General features: G+C 41.5%; 1 protein-coding gene across 1 annotated transcript in view; it reads right to left on the bottom strand.

The window, feature by feature from the left end:
• Positions 1–1,575: 1,575 nt before the first annotated feature.
• Positions 1,576–20,170, bottom strand: part of LOC143276903 (U5 small nuclear ribonucleoprotein 40 kDa protein-like) — a 19,511-nt gene continuing 916 nt past the window's right edge. Inside the window, exons 2-9 of the mRNA XM_076581566.1 lie at positions 18,489–18,618; positions 14,073–14,166; positions 12,962–13,127; positions 9,025–9,147; positions 8,046–8,166; positions 6,348–6,430; positions 4,900–5,065; positions 1,576–2,825 (exon numbers count right to left, since the gene is read on the bottom strand). Of these exons, the coding sequence (XP_076437681.1) occupies positions 2,773–2,825; positions 4,900–5,065; positions 6,348–6,430; positions 8,046–8,166; positions 9,025–9,147; positions 12,962–13,127; positions 14,073–14,166; positions 18,489–18,618 (936 nt within the window). The 3' untranslated portion in view covers positions 1,576–2,772. The remainder of the gene's footprint in view (positions 2,826–4,899; positions 5,066–6,347; positions 6,431–8,045; positions 8,167–9,024; positions 9,148–12,961; positions 13,128–14,072; positions 14,167–18,488; positions 18,619–20,170) is intronic.

Here is a 20,170-nt window from a genome sequence, read left to right as displayed (position 1 = left end):
AAACACACACACACACACACACAACAATGCAATACAGTTTCTCCAGGTCTTTAATTGTCCGAATGAATCACTTACACACACAAAGACCAACACAATGACATTACCTTCAAACAATGACGAATAAATCAAGCAACATACAAAACTATATTTTGCTACAATCTTGTTCCGCACTATGATACAAACAAAATACAACCAAACACTCAAATACAGTCCTGTTTTCAGTCGTAGAAAGCCTGTTAGGTGTTTGAGAATCATGTAAAAATTACAAGCGCTCATTGTGTGAATGTGGTGTAGAAATCATTTCCATTCTCCTGACTGGTCTGTTTCTCTATGTTAGGTTCAAAGTTCTATTGCTGCCTTGTTTTAATGACATGACATGACATGACACGACACGACACGACATGACCACAGTTATGAAACACTGTAACACTTCTTTAACCTAACCAAAATTACATGCTTAGAAATCACACACACACACAGAAACACACACACACACACACATGGATACAGATACAGAAACACACACACACATATACATACAGAGAAACACACATACACACAGATACAGAAACACCCACACCCACACAGAGAAACACATACACACACAGATACTGAAACACACACACACATACAGACAGAGAAACACACACACACACATGGATACAGATACAGAAACACATACGACCCCACAGAGACACACACACATACACAGAAACACACACACACACAGAAACACACACAGAGATGTGTTGTGTCTGTGTCTACCAAACACACACAATATGTGATGCTCCAGCACCCTGCCAGTCTGACATCCATTCTGATCGTTTTCACTGATGACGGGCGCAACAGCCGAGTGGTTAAAGCGTTGGACTTTCAATCCGAGGGTCCCGGGTTTGAATCACGGTGACGGCGCCTGGTGGGTAAAGGGTAGAGATTTTTACGATCTCCCAGGTCAACACATGTGCAGACCTGCTTAGTGCCTGAACCCCCTTCGTGTGTATATGCAAGCAGAAGATCAAATACGCACGTTAAAGATCCTGTAATCCATGTCAGCGTTTCGGTGGGTTATGGAAACAAGAACATACCCAGCATGCACACCCCCGAAAGCGGAGTATGGCTGCCTACATGGCGGGGTAAAAATGGTCATACACGTAAAAGCCCGCTCGTGTGCATACGAGTGAACGTGGGGGTTGCAGCCCACGAACGAAGAAGTTTTCACTAATGTTCCTTATAACAGTTTAATCCGCTGTTTACACACACACACACACACACACACACACAGAAACACACACACAAACACTGAGATGTGTTGTGTCTTAGTCCACCTAACACACATAATGTGTGATGATTCAGCACCCTGCGAATCTTGACGTCGATTCTTATCGTTTTCATAAACGCTCCTCATAACAGGGTAAACCGCTTTTCAAACGAGGCACGCAGTGTTTGAGCTGCTGTCCTGACCTTGACCCTGTAACCCTGCCACTATTTTGAAAAAAAAAAAAAAGTGTGTCAAGTTATGTCTTCAGGGTCAGTTTAACCCCTTCACTGCCACGTTTTTGTGTTAAAAAAAAAAAAAAAAAAAAAAAAAAAAAAAAAATCACTCCCCCCCCGTGCCAAATACTTTCGATTTGATGCTCTCGGTTACTAAGTTTGGTTCCTGTTAAAACAATACAATGGACATGTTCACTTCAAAATCAGTCAGGTGGCGAAGTTGAGTTACTATTCTGTTGTTTGAGAAACTGGCTGCAACTGTCAAGCTTTGCTACAATATGATAAATGGTCCTTTTAGCACTACCCCTTGATCTCGACTGAAGTTGCCCATGGCAGTGAAGTCTGGTCAACTGAAGCCGCCCACGGTGGTCAAAGAGTTAATCTGGATGTTTTATAAAGACATTTTTACACTGACATGTTTATAACTGTTTTTTTTTCCAAGTTAATATCACACACACACACACAAAAGACTACAGAATGTGAATCAATTTAGTTTTCGCAGTAGTGCAAAGGATAGCTTCGACTCTTTTTAAGGGTGAGAGGTGACCTAGTTCTGTTCTCATACCCCCCCCCCCTCCCCCCTTCCAATTTTAACTCACTCAGTACGGCCAGTCCTCTCTTCTCCTCTACACAGACCCCTCGGATGTCCAGTGGGTGTCTGAATGACCCAACCTTTAGCTTCCGTTGTCGGAATTGTGGTATTCTTTGTCAACATTCACCTCTTCAGTATAAGAGCCTTCCGCTTGCAATATTTTGATGATGGTAACTGGGGTGAAACGCTGTTAACGTCGTCTCTTTCACCGTTCGTATGGAGAGAGTTAAACATCAATCCACATGTCAAAGTGTGAACAAAAACAGGAAGATTTACTCATAAAACCGCCTAAAACTGTGCATGAAAATAAAACGTTCTTCTTCAGCAACAAACTCGCACACACACAAGTTGATCGACCCATTCACATGCTCTCTTTCTCTCTCTTACATACACATGGCTGCAGTGTACACACACACACACACACACACACACACACACACACACACTGCAGTGTACACAGGGATGAGATTAACTTACTTTCTGTTTCAGTCTGAAACCTGCTACATTAGCTCCACCATCATGTATAAAACTTTAAAACTTCAATCCTCTGATTTCACACTGTAGTCTGAAGAATTCCATGCCTGATACAACACACCCACACAACACACTCACACATACAAACACACACTCTCACAATTAACACACACTCTGACACGCACACATGGTTCCACACAAGGAGGGAACACACATCACTGGTCAATCTCTCCCAGGTACAGCTGCTTGTCGCTGGAGCAGGACAGTACTGAAAAAACACAAAACAAAACAAAAAACAAAATCAAACAACCCAACCAATTATAAAGAACAACCCCCCCCCAAAAAAAATGTTTGCTTTCGCACAATCTGTGGACACTAAACTTAACAGAAAAGCTCAAAGGGTGGAACTCCCCCCACCACGCCACTCCCCCACCCCTGTAAAAAATTTCACAGAAGGGCTCAAAAGAATAATACCCCCAGGGCCTCCCCCCCTCACCCAACAACTCCCCCCCTACACCCCCCGCCGCGCCCCCCAAAAAAAAAAAGAAAAACAAAAACACACACACAAAACCAAAAAAACCTCACAGGGGTAAAACCCCTCCTTCCCACACACACACACACACCACCACCAAGGAAAAAAAACATTTTCAGATGGGGTAAAACTCCCCTCCCCCTCCCCCCCCCCCCTCAAAACAAAAAACAAACAAACAAACAACACCCTAAAAAATCTCACGGAAAAGCTAAAAGGTGTAAACCACAACCACCACCACACTCTTAGCATCCCCCCCCCCCCCCCCCCAAAAAAAACAAGGAAAAAAAAAAAACAGAATAAAAAACAAAAAAAAACAAAAAAAAAACACCCATGCAAATTATTACCATACTCGAACTGAAATTGCCCCAAAATGTGTCATAAGTAATATTTTCACTGCAGTATGTAATTTGTTATGGTGATGATGTGGAAGAGAAAATATACAACCCTCCCCCCCACCCCCGAAAACCCCCTCCCCCCCCGCACCCCCCAAAAAAACACACCCAAAAACACACACACACACAAAACCAAAAAAACGTCACAGGGGTGAAACCCCTCCTTCCCACACACACACACGCACACCACCACCAAGGAAAAAAACACTTTCAGATGGGGTAAAACTCCCCTCCCCCTCCCTCAAAACAAAAAACAAACAAACAAACAACACCCTAAAAAATCTCACAGAAAAGCTAAAAGGTGTAAGCCACAACCACCACCACACTCTTAGCATCCCCCCCCCACACCCACACCCCCACACACACACCCCAAAAAAGAAAAAAACAGAACAAAAAAAACAACAAAAAAAAAAAAAACAAAAAAAAAAAAACACCCATGCAAAACTATTACCATACTCGAACTGAAATTGACCCAAAATGTGTCATAAGTAGTATTTTCACTGTAGTATGTAATTTGTTACATGGAAATGTTATGGTGATGACGTGGAAGAGACAATATACAACCCTCCCCCCCCCCCCAAAAAAAAACAACAACAACAACAACAAACACACACACACACACAAAACCAAAAAAACCTCACAGGGGTGAAACCCCTCCTTCCCACACACACACACACACCACCAAGAAAAAAACACTTTCAGATGGGGTAGAACTCCCCTCCCCCTTGCCCCCCCCAAAAAAAAACAACAAAAACCAAACAAACAACACCCTAAAAAATCTCACAGAAAAGCTAAAAGGTGTAAGCCACAACCACCACCACACTTTTAGCATCCCCCCCACAACCCCCCCCCCCCCAAAAAAAAAACCAAGAAAAAAACCCAGAACCCCCCCCCCCAAAAAAAAAACCCACCCATGCAAACTATTACCATACTCGAACTGAAATTGCCCCAAAAAGTGTCATAAGTAATATTTTCACTGTAGTATGTAATTTGTTACATGGAAATGTGATGGTGATGATGTGGAAGAGAAAATATACAACCCTCCCCCACCCCACTCCCGAAAAAAAATCTGGGATCAAAAACACACTATGATAGTGTGCGTGTGTGTGTGTGTGTGTGTGTGTGTGTGTGTGTGCGTGTGTGTTTGTGTGTGTGTAGGATGTGTTTTCTGCCCTTTTCCCCTGTGATTATTCATATCTGCAATCTGCAGTATCATACTGGTGTACACAGATGTCGTTTTTTTCCCCACTTCTATGTCCTCATGCGCTCGCGTGTGGTATAACGCACGCACAACTGTATAAGCATCATCTCATGGGAGGTGCTTAGAGCTCATTTTACAGGGGAGTTTGCGACACGTAAGTACAATATATCATGATTATTATTAATAATTATTAGTATCACCAAAGAAACCAACTGACAGATAGGCTCAAAGGGGTGGAAGTCCACGTCGTTGACGGACCCGGCGTGGCCCGGCAGCTTGTAGGTGATGCGGCGTGACGTGGTGTCCCAGACGTACACGAACCGATCGCCAGAGCCCCCGGCCACCTTGCTGCCGTTGGGCGACCACGAACACCGCAGCAGGTTCTGCACAACGAGAAGAACGGTAACAACTTTCTCTCGTGTCTAGAATCCAAAACACACAACGACTCTGTGTCTACAATCAAAAACACACAACCACTCTATATCTGGGATCAAAAACATACTATGACTCTATGTCTGGGATCAAAAACACACGACTCTATGTCTGGGATCAAAAACACACAATCAAAAAAAACCAACGACTCTATGTCTATAATCAAAAACACACAAAAACTCTATGTCTATAATCAAAAACACACAACTCATGTCTGGGATCAAAAACACACAACGACTCTATATCTGGGATCAAAACCAGAACGACTCTGTCTAGAATCAAAAACACACAATAAAAAAACAACCAACGACTCTATGTCTATAATCAAAAACACACAAAAACTCTATGTCTATAATCAAAAACACACAACTTATGTCTGGGATCAAAAACACACAACTCATGTCTGGGATCAAAAACACACAATAACTCTATGTCTATAATCAAAAACACACGACTCTATGTCTAGAATCAAAAACACACAACAACTCTATATCTGGATCAAAACCAGAACGACTCTGTCTAGAATCAAAAACACACAATAAAAAAACCCCAACGACTCTATGTCTATAATCAAAAACACACAACTCATGTCTGGGATCAAAAACACACTATGACTCTATATCTGGGATCAAAAACACACTATGACTCTATATCTGGGATCAAAAACACACGACTCTATGTCTGGGATCAAAAACACACAATAACTCTATGTCTGGGATCAAAAACACACTATGACTCTATATCTAGGATCAAAACCAGAACGACTCCATGTCTAGAATCAAAAACACACAATAAAAAAAACAACCAAACCAACAACTCTATGTCTATAATCAAAAACACACAACAACTCTCTGTCTGGGATCAAAAATACACTATGACTCTATGTCTGGGATCAAAAACACAAAACGACTCTATGTCTAGAATCAAAAACATAAAACCACTCTATGTCTAGAATCAAAAACACACAACCACTCTATGTCTAGAATCAAAAACACACTATGACTCTATGTCTAGAATCAAAAACACACAATGACTCTATGTCTGGAATCAAAAACACACTATGACTCTATGTCTAGAATCAAAAACATAAAACGACTCTACGTCTAGAATCAAAAACACACAACGACTCCTCAGCTTTTCAAAGCGATGCTGGTGACCAGACTTATCAAAATAAATGGGATAAATAGCAAGAAAAAACCCACCAGAGTCCAAAAACCACACACGCCTCCTCACCTTTTCAAAGGTGTGCTGGTGGCCAGACATGATCTTCACGCAGCGTTCTTGCGGGGCGTAGGGTCGTACGTCCCAGATCCGCACTGTCATCATTGAAAAAACAAACAATAAATAACATTAACAATGTTATGATTTAACCCTTTCACTTTTGGAAATAATTGTTATTTTTGCAACAAAAAAAACATAACTAAAAAAAAAGCCAAATACAACAATAAAAAAAAAGAAAGAATAAAGCTCAAAATTGTGTAAAACCGTCTTTTCTTGAAGGAAAATGAATGGAGAATAGAATTATGCATATGTCCAATGTTGACAGGATGAGATAACTCCCAAATAGGGAAATATAACAGAGAGTGGATTCCTTTTTTTTCAAGAATTTTGCCACGGGTTGTCATGGGTTCTTTTTCAGTGCGCCAAGAGCACCTCGGTTCACTGTTTCATCTGAACGACGAGACGCTCAGTTTTGACTTTCCAGTCAAATTTGGGAGAAAGGGAGAGCGCGGGGATTTGAACACACACCCTCACGGACTTCTTCTTCTTCTGCGTTCGTGGGCTTCAACTCCCACGTTCACTCGTATATACGCGAGTGGGCTTTTTACGTGTATGACCGTTTTTACCCCGCCATGTAGGCAGCCATACTCCGCTTTCGGGGGTGTGCATGCTGGGTATGTTCTTGCTTCCATAACCCACCGAACGCTGACATGGATTGCAGGATCTTTAATGTGCGTATTTGATCTTATGCTTGCGTATACACACGAAGGGGGTTCAGGCACTGGCAGGTCTGCACATATGTTGACCTGGGAGATCGTAAAAATCTCCAACCTTTACCCACCAGGCGCCGTCACCGTGATTCGAACCCGGGACCCTCAGATTGAAAGTCCAACGCTTTAACCATTCGGCTATGGCTCCCGTCACCCTCATGGACAAGTGTACAGGCAGATTAGCGTCTTAACCGCTCTGCCACCTTGCACCTTCTGATTACAACACCACAAAACACAACACCACAAAACACAACACCACAAAACACAACACAACACCACAAAACACAACGCCACACAACACAAAACACAACACAAAAACACAACACAACACCACAAAACACAACACAACACCACAAAACACAACACCACACCACACAACACAACAACACAAAACACAACACAAAAACACAACACCACAAAACACAACACAACACAACACCACAAAACACAACACACCACAAAACACAACACAACACCACAAAACACAACACAAAAACACAACACAACACCACACCACAAAACACAACACCACACCACATCACACAACACAAAACAACACAAAAACACAAAACACAACACAACACCACACAACACAAAAACACAACACAACACCACAAAACACAACCCAACACAAAAACACAACACAACACCACAAAACACAACACCACACAACACCACAAAACACAACACAACACCACAAAACACAACACAACACAACACCACACAACACAACACACAACACAAAAACACAACACAAAACACAACACAACACAAAAACACAACACAACACAAAACACAAAAACACAACACAACACAAAAACACAACACAAAACACAACACAACACAACACAACACAAAACACAACACAACACAAAAACACAACACAACACAAAACACAACACAACATCACAGCGCAATCACGGCAAGGGAGAGAACCCACTGGTGTTGTCCATGGCGTTGGACAGAAGGTAGGAGCCGTCAGGGCTCAGCTTCATCCCCGTCACTGTGTCCGAATGGCCACGCATGCGGTACGCCACCTCGTTTTTCCGCAGGTCCCACACCTGTGTGGACAGAATAGAAGAGAGAAATAAAATAAAAAAAAACAAACAAACAACAAAATCAAATATATAACAGATTAGAACAGAACAGAAGAGAATAGAAAAATCAAACAGAATAGAAGAGAACAGAACAGAAAAATAGAACAGATTTGAAGAATAGAATAGAATAGAAGAATAGAACAGAACAGAAGATAATTGAACAGAACACAACAGAAGATAACAGAACATAATTGAACAGAACAGAAGTTAACTGAACAGAACAGAAGATAACTGAACAGAACATGTTTGAACTGAACAGAAGATATTTGAACAGAACCGAACAGAACAGAAGATAACAGAACAGGCTTGAACTGAACAGAAGATAACTGAACAGAATTGACAGAACAGAACATAATTGAACAGAACATGTTTGAACTGAACAGAAGATAACTGAACAGAATTGACAGAACAGAAGATAACTGAACAGAACAGAAGATAACTGAACAGAACAGAAGATAACTGAACAGAAGATAACTGAACAGAATCGATAGAACAGAAGTTAACTGAACAGAAGATAACTGAACAGAACAGAACAGAAGATAATGGAACAGAACTGACAGAAGAGAAGATAACCGACCAGGGGTGAGAGGCGGCTGGAAAGTACATAGATGGTGCAAACATGAATCACAAATTAGAAACAAACACAGCAGAATTCTGGGCGCACACACAAACACCACACACACACACAAACACCACACACACACACCATGATATCACTGTCGATGCCCCCAGAGAAGATCTGTTCGCAGTGTCGTTGAACCCTACACACACACACACACACACACACAGACACCACACACGCCACACACACACCCCCCACACCTTGATATCATTGTCAATGCCCCCAGAGAAGATCTGTTCAGCCGTGTCGTTGAAGCCCACGGCCGTCACCTGGTACATGGACTGGAAGGAGCACACCACGCCCTTCTTTCTGGCGTCCCACATCTGTAACACAACAACAGCAACTGTCGTATTGCTTTATACTGAATTGCGTCATACTGTGTTGTATTTTTCTGACGTCCCACATTTGTAACACAACAACAGCAACTGTCGTATTGCTTTATACTGAATTGCGTCATACTGTATTATATTTTTCTGACGTCCAACATCTGTAACACAACAACAGCAACTGTTGTATTGCTTTATACTGAATTGCGTCATACTGAATTCTATTTTTCTGACGTCCCACATTTGTAACACAACAGCAACTGTTGTACTGCGTCATACTGTATTGCGTCATACTGTATTGCGTCATACTGAATTCTATTTTTCTGACGTCCCACATCTGTAACACAGTAACAGCAACTGTTGTATTGCGTCATACTGTATTGCGTCATACTGTATTGCGTCATACTGAATTCGATTTTTCTGACGTCCAACATCTGTAACACAACAACAGCAACTGTTGAATTGCGTCATACTGAATTCTATCTTTCTGACATCCAACATCTGTAACACAACAACAGCAACTGTTGTATTACTTTATACTGAATTGCGTCATACTGTGTTGTATTTTTCTGACGTCCAACATCTGTAACACAACAACAGCAACTGTCGTATTACTTTATACTGAATTGCGTCATACTGTATTGTATTTTTCTGACGTCCAACATCTGTAACACAACAACAGCAACTGTTGTATTGCGTCATACTGAATTGTGTCATACTGTATTGCGTCATACTGTATTGTACTTTTCTGACGTCCCACATCTGTAACACAACAACAGCAACTGTTGTATTGCGTCATACTGAATTGCGTCATACTGTATTGCTTCATACTGTATTACTTCATACTGAATTCTATTTTTCTGGCGTCCCACATCTGTAACACAACAACAGCAACTGTCGTATTGCGTCATACTATATTGCTTTATACTGTATTGTATTTTTCTGACGTCCAACATCTGTAACACAACAACAGCAACTGTTGTATTGCGTCATACTGAATTCTATTTTTCTGACATCCAACATCTGTAACACAACAACAGCAACTGTCGTATTGCTTTATACTGTATTGCGTCATACTGAATTCTGTTTTTCTGACGTCCCACATCTGTAACACAACAACAGCAACTGTCGTATTGCGTCATACTGTATTGCGTCATACTGTATTGTATTTTTCTGACGTCCAACATCTGTAACACAACAACAGCAACTGTTGTATTGCGTCATACTTAAATTCTATTTTTCTGACGTCCAACATCTGTAACACAACAACAGCAACTGTCGTATTGCTTTATACTGTATTGCGTCATACTGAATTCTGTTTTTCTGACGTCCCACATCTGTAACACAACAACAGCAACTGTCGAATTGCGTCACACTGTATTGCGTCATACTGTATTGTACTTTTCTGACGTCCAACATCTGTAACACAACAACAGCAACTGTCGTATTGCTTTATGCTGTATCGCGTCATACTGTACTGCGTCATACTTTATTTTTCTGACGTCCAACATCTGTTACACAACAACAGTAACTATCGTATCACATCATACTGAATATCGTCACACTGTATTGTACTTTTCTGATGTCGCACAACTGTAACACAACTATTGTATTGCATCATACTGTATTGTATTTTTCTGACTTCCCACATCCGTAACACAATAACAGTAACTGTTGTATCACAACAGCCCAGTGGTAAAAGCGCTGGACTTTCAATCTGAGGGTCCCAGGTTCGAATCTCGGTAACAGCGCCTGGTGGGTAAAGGCTGGAGATTTTTCCCCGATCTCCCAGGTCAACATATGTGCAGACCTGCTAGTAGTGTCTGAACCCCCTTTGCGTGTATATGCACACAGAAAATAAAATATACAGGTTAGAAATCCTGTAATCCATGTCAGCGTTTGGTGGGTTATGGAAACAAGAACATACCCAGCATGCACAGCCCTGAAAACGGAGTATGGCTGCCTACATGGTGGGGGTAGAAACGGTCACATATGTAAAAGCCTGCTCTTGTACATGGGAGTGCACGCGGGAGTTGCTGCCCATGAACCAAGAGCTACTGCATCACAGGGTGTTGCATAATACTATGTTGTATTGTACTGCAATACTGTGTGTTCTGTTGTATTGTATTGAGCCGTATGACAATGCTTTGTTGTGTTGTGTTGCTGTTGTATCATAGTGTACTGCAATGTTCTGTGTTGTGGTGTATTATGTTGTATAATTGTACTGTATTACAGATTATGGTGTTGTGTTACGTTGTACTGCATTGTACTGTATTGTATTGTACTGTGTTGTATTTTATTGTATTGTACTGTATTGTATTGTACTGTACTGTGTTGTAATGTTCTGTGTTGTATTGTGTTGTGTTATATTGTATTGCCTTGCATTGTATTGTATTGCATTACATTGCATTGCATTGTATTGTATTGTGTTGTGTTGTACTGTATTGTATTGTACTGTGTTGTAATGTTCTGTGTTGTATTGTATTGTGTTGTGTTATATTGTATTGCCTTGCATTATATTGTATTGCATTGTATTGTATTGTATTGTATTGTACTGTGTTGTAATGTTCTGTGTTGTATTGTGTTGTGTCAAATCGTGTATTGCATTGCATTATACTGTACTGCACTGCACTGCATTGTATTGCATTCTGTCACATCATCACTCTTTGCCACAACTTTCTCTATAGCAGTGCTGCCTACCCCCCTTTTCAAGTTCCAGGGACACACATCTTAAAAACCAGGGACAAAGCCTGATTTCCAGGGACACCTCTTATGACGTCAGATTTTACCACCTCAAAGAAAATGAAATGAAAAATTACCTTTATTTACACTATGTACAACATCGGTGTACTTCGCAATGAAAGTTTGATGCCGTTTTGCTATCTTCTTCGATGTAGATTCGCACTCCTTGCTGCTTCGCTTCGACGCCATTATTTCAATCTCTCTCGAAAGTTCCACATCGGCCTATACTCATGCGCGCTGGTCACACTTTTGGCGGTGTGGCCATAGTCAGTCGATGCGTATTCGCCTAAAGACTTTTTCCCGGGACACGAAACCAAAAAGTGGATTCCCGGGACGGACTGTCCGTTTTCATTGTTTTCCGGGACAAATACCCGTACCCCGGGACGGTAGGCAGCCCTGCTATAGTGGAGAAAAAAAACAAAACAAGAGAGGCAAGGCCTTCAAGACTCACTTGTGATACACTTAAAAAAAACAAAACAAAAAAAAAACCCCAAGCTTTTTATGTATTGAGTATAATTTCAAAATGTAATGTTTACGATGAGAAAGATCCGTTTAAAGCAAAGTAAGTCCCCTAGCATTAACTACAGAGTAATTTCCCTTTTTTTACTATCTGCATCAAAACGTTTGCAAAATAAATAAAACTTCCATGCTTAGCAAAAGAAGTTCCTGTTTGAACAAAAAATGATAATAATAACTACTCTTGTTGTTGGGTCAGAATATCAGATCAAAGTGCCCAGTTTAGAGAATACAAAAAATATATATATAACAGTAAATGTAGTTTGCATATAATAAGGCTTCATTTATTATTTTTTTGTGCCCATCCCATAGGTGCAATATTGTTTTAAACAAGACGACTGGAAAGAACTGAATTTTTCCTATTTTTATGCCTCATTTGGTGTCAACTGACAAAGTATTTGCAGAGAAAATGTCAATGTTAAAGTTTACCATGGACACACACACATGGACACACACACAGACAACCGAACACCGGGTTAAAAGATAGACTCACTTTGTTTACACAAGTGAGTCAAAAAAAAAAAAAAAAAAAAAAAAGTGCTTCTCTCCTAACCTTCACGGTGCCGTCATCACTGCCACTGCACAAGAACTGGGGACCTCGCCTCGCTGGGCACACTGAGTTGACGAAGGTGGTGTGACCTTTCAACTTACGCACCCTGACCCCGACCTCCGTGTCCCACACGGCCAGGGTCTTGTCGGTGGAGCACGTGAAGCACATCCTGCAACACAGTATCATTGTTATCATCATGATGATGATGACAGTAACGATAATGATGATGATGATGACGATGATGACGATATTATCATTTTAATGAATAAACAAGAGAGGCAAGGCCTTCAAGACTCACTTGTGATAAATTAAGTCCCCTAGCATTAATTACAGAGTAATTTCCCTTCTTTACTATCTGCACCAAAACGTTTGCAAAATAAATAAAAGTTCCATGCTTAGCAAAAGAAGTTCCTGTTTGAACAAAAAATGATAATAATGACTCCTCTTGTTGTTGTGTCAGAATAAGAGGTCAAAGTGCCAAGTTTAGAGAATACAAAAAATATAAATATAACAGTAAATGCAGTTTGCATATAATTAGTCTTCTTTTATCATTTTTTTGTGCTCATCCCAGAGGTGCAATATTGTTTTAAACAAGATGACTGGAAAGAACCAAATTTTTCCTATTTTTATGACAAATTTGGTGTCAACTGACAAAGTATTTGCAGAGAAAATGTCAATGTTAAAGTTTACCACGGACACACAGACACACGGACACACACACACACACAGACAACCGAACACCGGGTTAAAACATAGACTCACTTTGTTTACACAAGTGAGTCAAAAATAAAGGTGATACTGATGGTAATACACTATATAATACACTCCACCTTCTTGGCACAGGGGTCCAGAGCCCTAACAATCACCACACACACACACACACCTACACCTACACAAACACACACACACACCTACCTACACCCACACACACACACACACCTACCTACACCCACACACACACAAACACACGCACGCACACAAATCACTAACACACAAAAATTCACCCCCCCCCACACACACTCACGTACATACACACAAACATCACTCACTTACACACACACACACACACACATTCCAATCTCACCAACCCCCTCACTCCTGACAGAGGACTTACGATCCATCGGTGCTGAAGTGAAGCTCCATCACTGCCCCTGTGTGTCCTTTCAAGATGGCAAAGTTCTCACACTCTCCGTACACCGACCAGAAATCTGCACAAAAAATACACACTAAAAGGTCCAATGCTATCTATAGGTACCATCAAATTCTCACACTCTCCGTACACTGACCAGAAATCTGCACAAATAATACACACCAAAAGGTCCAATGCTATCTATAGGTACCATCAAATTCTCACACTCTCCGTACACTGACCAGAAATCTGCACAAATACTACACACCAAAAGGTCCAATGCTATCTATAGGTACCATCAAATTCTCACACTCTCCGTACACTGACCAGAAATCTGCACAAATACTACACACCAAAAGGTCCAATGCTATCTATAGGTACCATCAAATTCTCACACTCTCCGTACACCGACCAGAAATCTGCACAAATAATACACACCAAAAGGTCCAATGCTACCTATAGGTACCATCAAATTCTCCCACTATCTGTACACTGACCAGAAATCTGCACAAATAATACACACCAAAAGGTCCAATGCTACCTATAGGTACCATCAAATTCTCACACTCTCTGTACACTGACCAGAAATCTGCACAAATACTACACACCAAAAGGTCCAATGCTACCTATAGGTACCATCAAATTCTCACACTATCTGTACACTGACCAGAAATCTGCACAAATAATACACACCAAAAGGTCCAATGCTACCTATAGGTACCATCAAATTCTCACACTCTCCGTACACCGACCAGAAATCTGCACAAATAATACACACCAAAAGGTCCAATGCTATCTATAGGTACCATCAAATTCTCACACTCTCCATACACAGACCAGAAATCTGCACAAAAAATACACACCAAAAGGTCCAATGCTATCTATAGGTACCATCACATTCTCACACTCTCCGTACACTGACCAGAAATCTGCACAAATACTACACACCAAAAGGTCCAATGCTATCTATAGGTACCATCAAATTCTCACACTCTCCGTACACTGACCAGAAATCTGCACAAATACTACACACCAAAAGGTCCAATGCTATCTATAGGTACCATCAAATTCTCACACTCTCCGTACACAAACCAGAAATCTGCACAAATAATACACACCAAAAGGTCCAATGCTATCTAGAGGTACCATCCAATTCTCAAACTCTCTGACACTGACCAGAAATCTGCACAAATACTACACACCAAAAGGTCCAATGCTATCTATAGGTACCATCCAATTCTCACACTCTCCGTACACTGACCAGAAATCTGCACAAATAATACACACCAAAAGGTCCAATGCTATCTATAGGTACCATCAAATTCTCACACTCTCCGTACACCGACCAGAAATCTGCACAAATAATACACACCAAAAGGTCCAATGCTATCTATAGGTACCATCACATTCTCACACTCTCCGTACACTGACCAGAAATCTGCACAAATAATACACACCAAAAGGTCCAATGCTATCTATAGGTACCACCACCATTTTGTTTTAAATGGTGAAAATTTCTTGGAGTCTGGTATTTTCCACCTACAAACACATATGGACCTAGCATTTACAGATTTAGATGCCATTCATGTTCTAGTGGACACTACAAGATTGAATTCATTTCTTTACTAATCTAATCAGTATGCATTACTGAATGTAATACTTGATTACTGAATGTAATTTTTCATTTTCTGTTCCTGTTTAGTGTAATATCAAATTGTTCTCAAGTACGCATCTGATAATATTACTCTTATATTTGTGTATGATACCTTCTTCTTCTTCTGCGTTCGTGGACTTCAACTCCCACGTTCACTCGTATATACGCGAGTGGGCTTTTTACGTGTATGACCGTTTTTACCCCGCCATGTAGGCAGCCATACTCCGTTCTCGGGGGTGTGCATGCTGGGTATGTTCTTGTTTCCATAACCCACCGAACGCTGACATGGATTGCAGGATCTTTAACGTGCGTATTTGATCTTATGCTTGCGTATACACACGAAGGGGGTTCAGGCACTGGCAGGTCTGCACATATGTTGACCTGGGAGATCGTAAAAATCTCCACCCTTTACCCACCAGGCGCCGTCACCGTGATTTGAACCTGGGACCCTCAGATCGAAAGTCCAAAGCTTTAACCATTCGGCTATGGCGCCCGTCAAAATATGATACCAATACATAAAATATACACTTTGTGTGTATGCACTCGTGTGTGGCACTGCGGTGTGTATGTGTGCGTACTGTGAGTGTTTCAAAACGTTCCCAGAGAACAAGTATTTCACACTGTTCATGCTCCTGTAACTACTGCTACCTTCTGGACACCAGTCATTCAGATGAGATGATGATGATAAACCCAGATCATAAGAACTCACACCAACAAAGGAATTGTCCCTGTCAAAATTCTTGAGAAAATTTGGCCCCAAGTATCTTTCTGAACTCCTCCATATCTATACCCCGTCTTGCCAGCTCCGTTCTTACTCTGATACTCAACTTCTCAGGATACCTCACGTCAGAAGTAAGACCTATGGACACAGATCGTTTTCTTTTCAATTGCCAAAGACGTGGAACAAGCTCCCTGGTAACCTCCGTCATTCTGATTCCCTCGCATCTTTTAAATCTCGTCTCAAAACTCACCTTTTCCCTCAGCAACAAGTTCAATTGTGGCAGGTCCACTTCCTTTGCGTTAGCTGTGCTTGACTATGTGTGTATACATATGTATGTGTACATAACTACATGCATGTACATGAATGTGTATTGTGTGTACTTGTGTTTATGTAAGTTTGTGCCTGCCTATGTGTGCGTATGTGTTAGGGTAGCTGTTAGATACACATGTATGTTAAAATGTATGTATGCAGTGTGTGTGTGTGTGTGTGTGTGTGTGTGTGTGTGTGTAGTCACATTTTGGTCTGTGTATGTAACATTGATGTAATGTTTTATGTTAACAAAAGCGTTTTTGTAAAGCACCTAGTGCACATTTCTGGATAGTGTGCTATATAAGTATCCATTACTATTATTATTATTAAAATTCCACTCTAGTAAGTCGTAAGTGTACGTGCGTGAGTGTACTGAAGCCCGACAGAATAACGCAGAAAATGAACGATGAGCACAGTAAGGCAGCTAGCTCTCAGTCGCCTCTTCCCAGGTAGGCAGCCTGTTTTGCAAACGACTCCACTGTTTGTAAAGCACTTAGACAAGAGTTTTGTCTAGGTGCTGTATAGTATATGACTTTATAACTTGTATTAACTCACTCGGGATGACAAGTTTTCTCCCTTGCTTTTCCCCACAGACGGCCCATTTGTAAAGGTTTGGAAAAAAAATTACAAAAAATACAAAATACTGTGTAAGATAATGAAACTTTCAGAACTGGTTTATTACGTGTTGAGCTAGTACATATAAAATAATCAAATTTCTCATCTTATTTTTACACACATATAAAATAATCAAATTTCTCATCTTATTTTTACAGTTTTGCCATATGTAGAAAATACTGCCAATTTTTCACCCCGAATCACCATACCCATGCTCGCTTTCTGCATTAAATTTGCTTTCTTCTTCGTCATCATCCACCTCTTCAATGTCCAACCCTTCAGTTTGTAGCATTTCAAGTACTTCGGCAACCCTAAAACATTGCCGTCGCTGCCTTGTTCGCTTCACAACATTTTGAGAAGAGCCCGCTTTGCTAACAGGCTGGCATGCGAGCAGACGACCGGTCAGTGACTTTGTCAGCGTGTGTGCGACACGGGCCACACATGGCAAGTTGACCAATCATACCATTCGATTGTGGAGTGACCCAGAATAGTGCACTCTGCTTGGCTGATCACAAAATCACGTGTACAGCGCGTGATGGATTTTTATTTCTTGAAAATGCTATTCCATTCCGTCGTCTGAAACCGAATACATTTTTACATTTTAAGTAGGAATGCTCATGCATTCCTTTGTCCGGAGAGAGTTAATAATAATAATAATAATAATAATACTAACAATAATCATGACCATTTACCACACCTCCCTGCTACTGACTGATCAACCTGAAGTGGTACTCACGGAAGATGCGGGTCAAACTCAAAGCCAGCCGAGGTGATGTACTGTCCGCCAGGTGAGAACATTTGCTATATATGACCTTATACCTTGAATAAATAATAAGACCAAGGTTAGTAGTGACTGCCCTGGCCTCGTGATCAATAGGTCTAGAGCGTCTGCGTAATGTTACAACAGGAAAGCATCATAGCATGTGACCAAGCTATGTAGTCGAAAATGAACTCATCGGAGCAATTTTGATGTTGGCATAATGACAGAACAAACTGCGATCGAGCGTAACAAAACACAGCGAAACTGTAGCAGCTGGCATCTCCGTGTTTACCACACCTCCCTCCCAATCGACTGATCTTCCTGAAGCAGTACTATACTCACGGATGATGCGGTCGAAGCCAGCGGAGGCAATGTACTGCCCATCGGGTGAGAACTTGGCGGTGTAGATCTCCCCCTCGTGGCCCGACAGCAGCATGATGGGGGCGTAGAGACTGGACGTGCGAGGGGGACCCTGTCACACAGGCAACGACAGGTGAAGTTACTTTCTCAGCCTCAGTCACTCAATCAGTCATCATCCATACTTGTGAACTAAAGTCTTTACTGTTTACAGGTATCCCCAATCTTCTTCCTCTGCATTCTTCTGCGTTCACTCATATGCACACAAGTGGGCTTTTACGTGTATGACGTTTTTACCCCGCCATGTAGGCAGCCATACTCCGTTTTCGGGGGTGTGCATGCTGGGTATGTTCTTGTTTCCATAACCCACCGAACACTGACATGGATCACAGGATCTTTAACATGCCTATTTGATCTTATGCTTGCGCATACACACGAAGGGGGTTCAGGCACTAGCAGGTCTGCACATATGTTGACCTGGGAGATCGTAAAAATCTCCACCCTTTACCCACCAGGCACCGTCACCGTGATTCGAACCCGGGACCCTCAGATTGACAGTCCAACGCTTTAACCATTCGGCTATTGCGCCCGTCATCCCCAGTCATTAGGGAGGGCGTGCAGCCCACTTTAGTGGCAGACTTTTCATCCCTCGCGGTGCGAGAAGTAGGTCATATGACAACACGGGCAGCCCGCCACTGTAACTGGCTTCTCTGAGTTTGCACTGCTTTTGTTCAGACAACTTCTTGGCAGAGTTTATAAATGGATCAGTTTGAATACGTAATGGCAGATATATGACAAGAAACATGCTCAAAGTAAACATAGAAGACTAAAGCAAATAATGGGTGCAATTATAAAACCTGATAGACCTTGCCAGCTTTCAAAAATAGTCACCGAGACGGGCGCAATGGCCAAGTGGTTAAAGCGTTGGACTGTCAATCTGAGGGTCCCGGGTTCGAATCACGGTGACGGCGCCTGGTGGGTAAAGGATGGACATTTTTACGATCTCCCAGGTCAACATATGTGCAGACCTGCTAGTGCCTGAACCCCCTTCATGTGTATATGCAAGCAGAAGATCAAATACGCACGTTAAAGATCCCGTAATCCATGTCAGCATTCGGTGGGTTACGGAAACAAGAACATACCCAGCATGCACACCCCCAAAAACGGAGTATGGCTGCCTACATGGCGGGGTAAAAACGGTCATACACGTAAAAGCCCACTCGTGTGCATACGAGTGAACGTGGGAGTTGCAGCCTACGAACGAAGAAGAAGAAGTCACCGAGAATGTTCAAAATTCTTTTGTCAAAACAGCTATTTCCACAATGAAATTTTAACCTTTCTGCAACCTGGGAAAAAAAAAGTAAATGGAGACGCGTATACACACGCAGATCTCATGAAAAATAACCGGTGTCCCAACGAAAACCTGATGAAAGTGGGTCTGCACACCCTATTGTCTCTGTCATTATCTACAATGCTCTGTGAACTGAAGATGTTCTATCTTATACTCAAAATCTTAGGCAGACTACGTCATTCAATCAGTTATTATCACACACATGTGAACTGAAGATGTTCCACCTCTTCGTTTGGTAGCCTCAATCTTTGAATCATTATCATCCATACATGTGAAGATATTGCACCTCTTATTTAGGTAGCCTCACTCATCAAAT

This window comes from Babylonia areolata, chromosome 33, assembly GCF_041734735.1.
Source record: "Babylonia areolata isolate BAREFJ2019XMU chromosome 33, ASM4173473v1, whole genome shotgun sequence".
In the NCBI taxonomy this organism is placed as follows: domain Eukaryota; kingdom Metazoa; phylum Mollusca; class Gastropoda; order Neogastropoda; family Buccinidae; genus Babylonia; species Babylonia areolata.
This window is presented reverse-complemented; position numbering and strand designations above follow the sequence as displayed.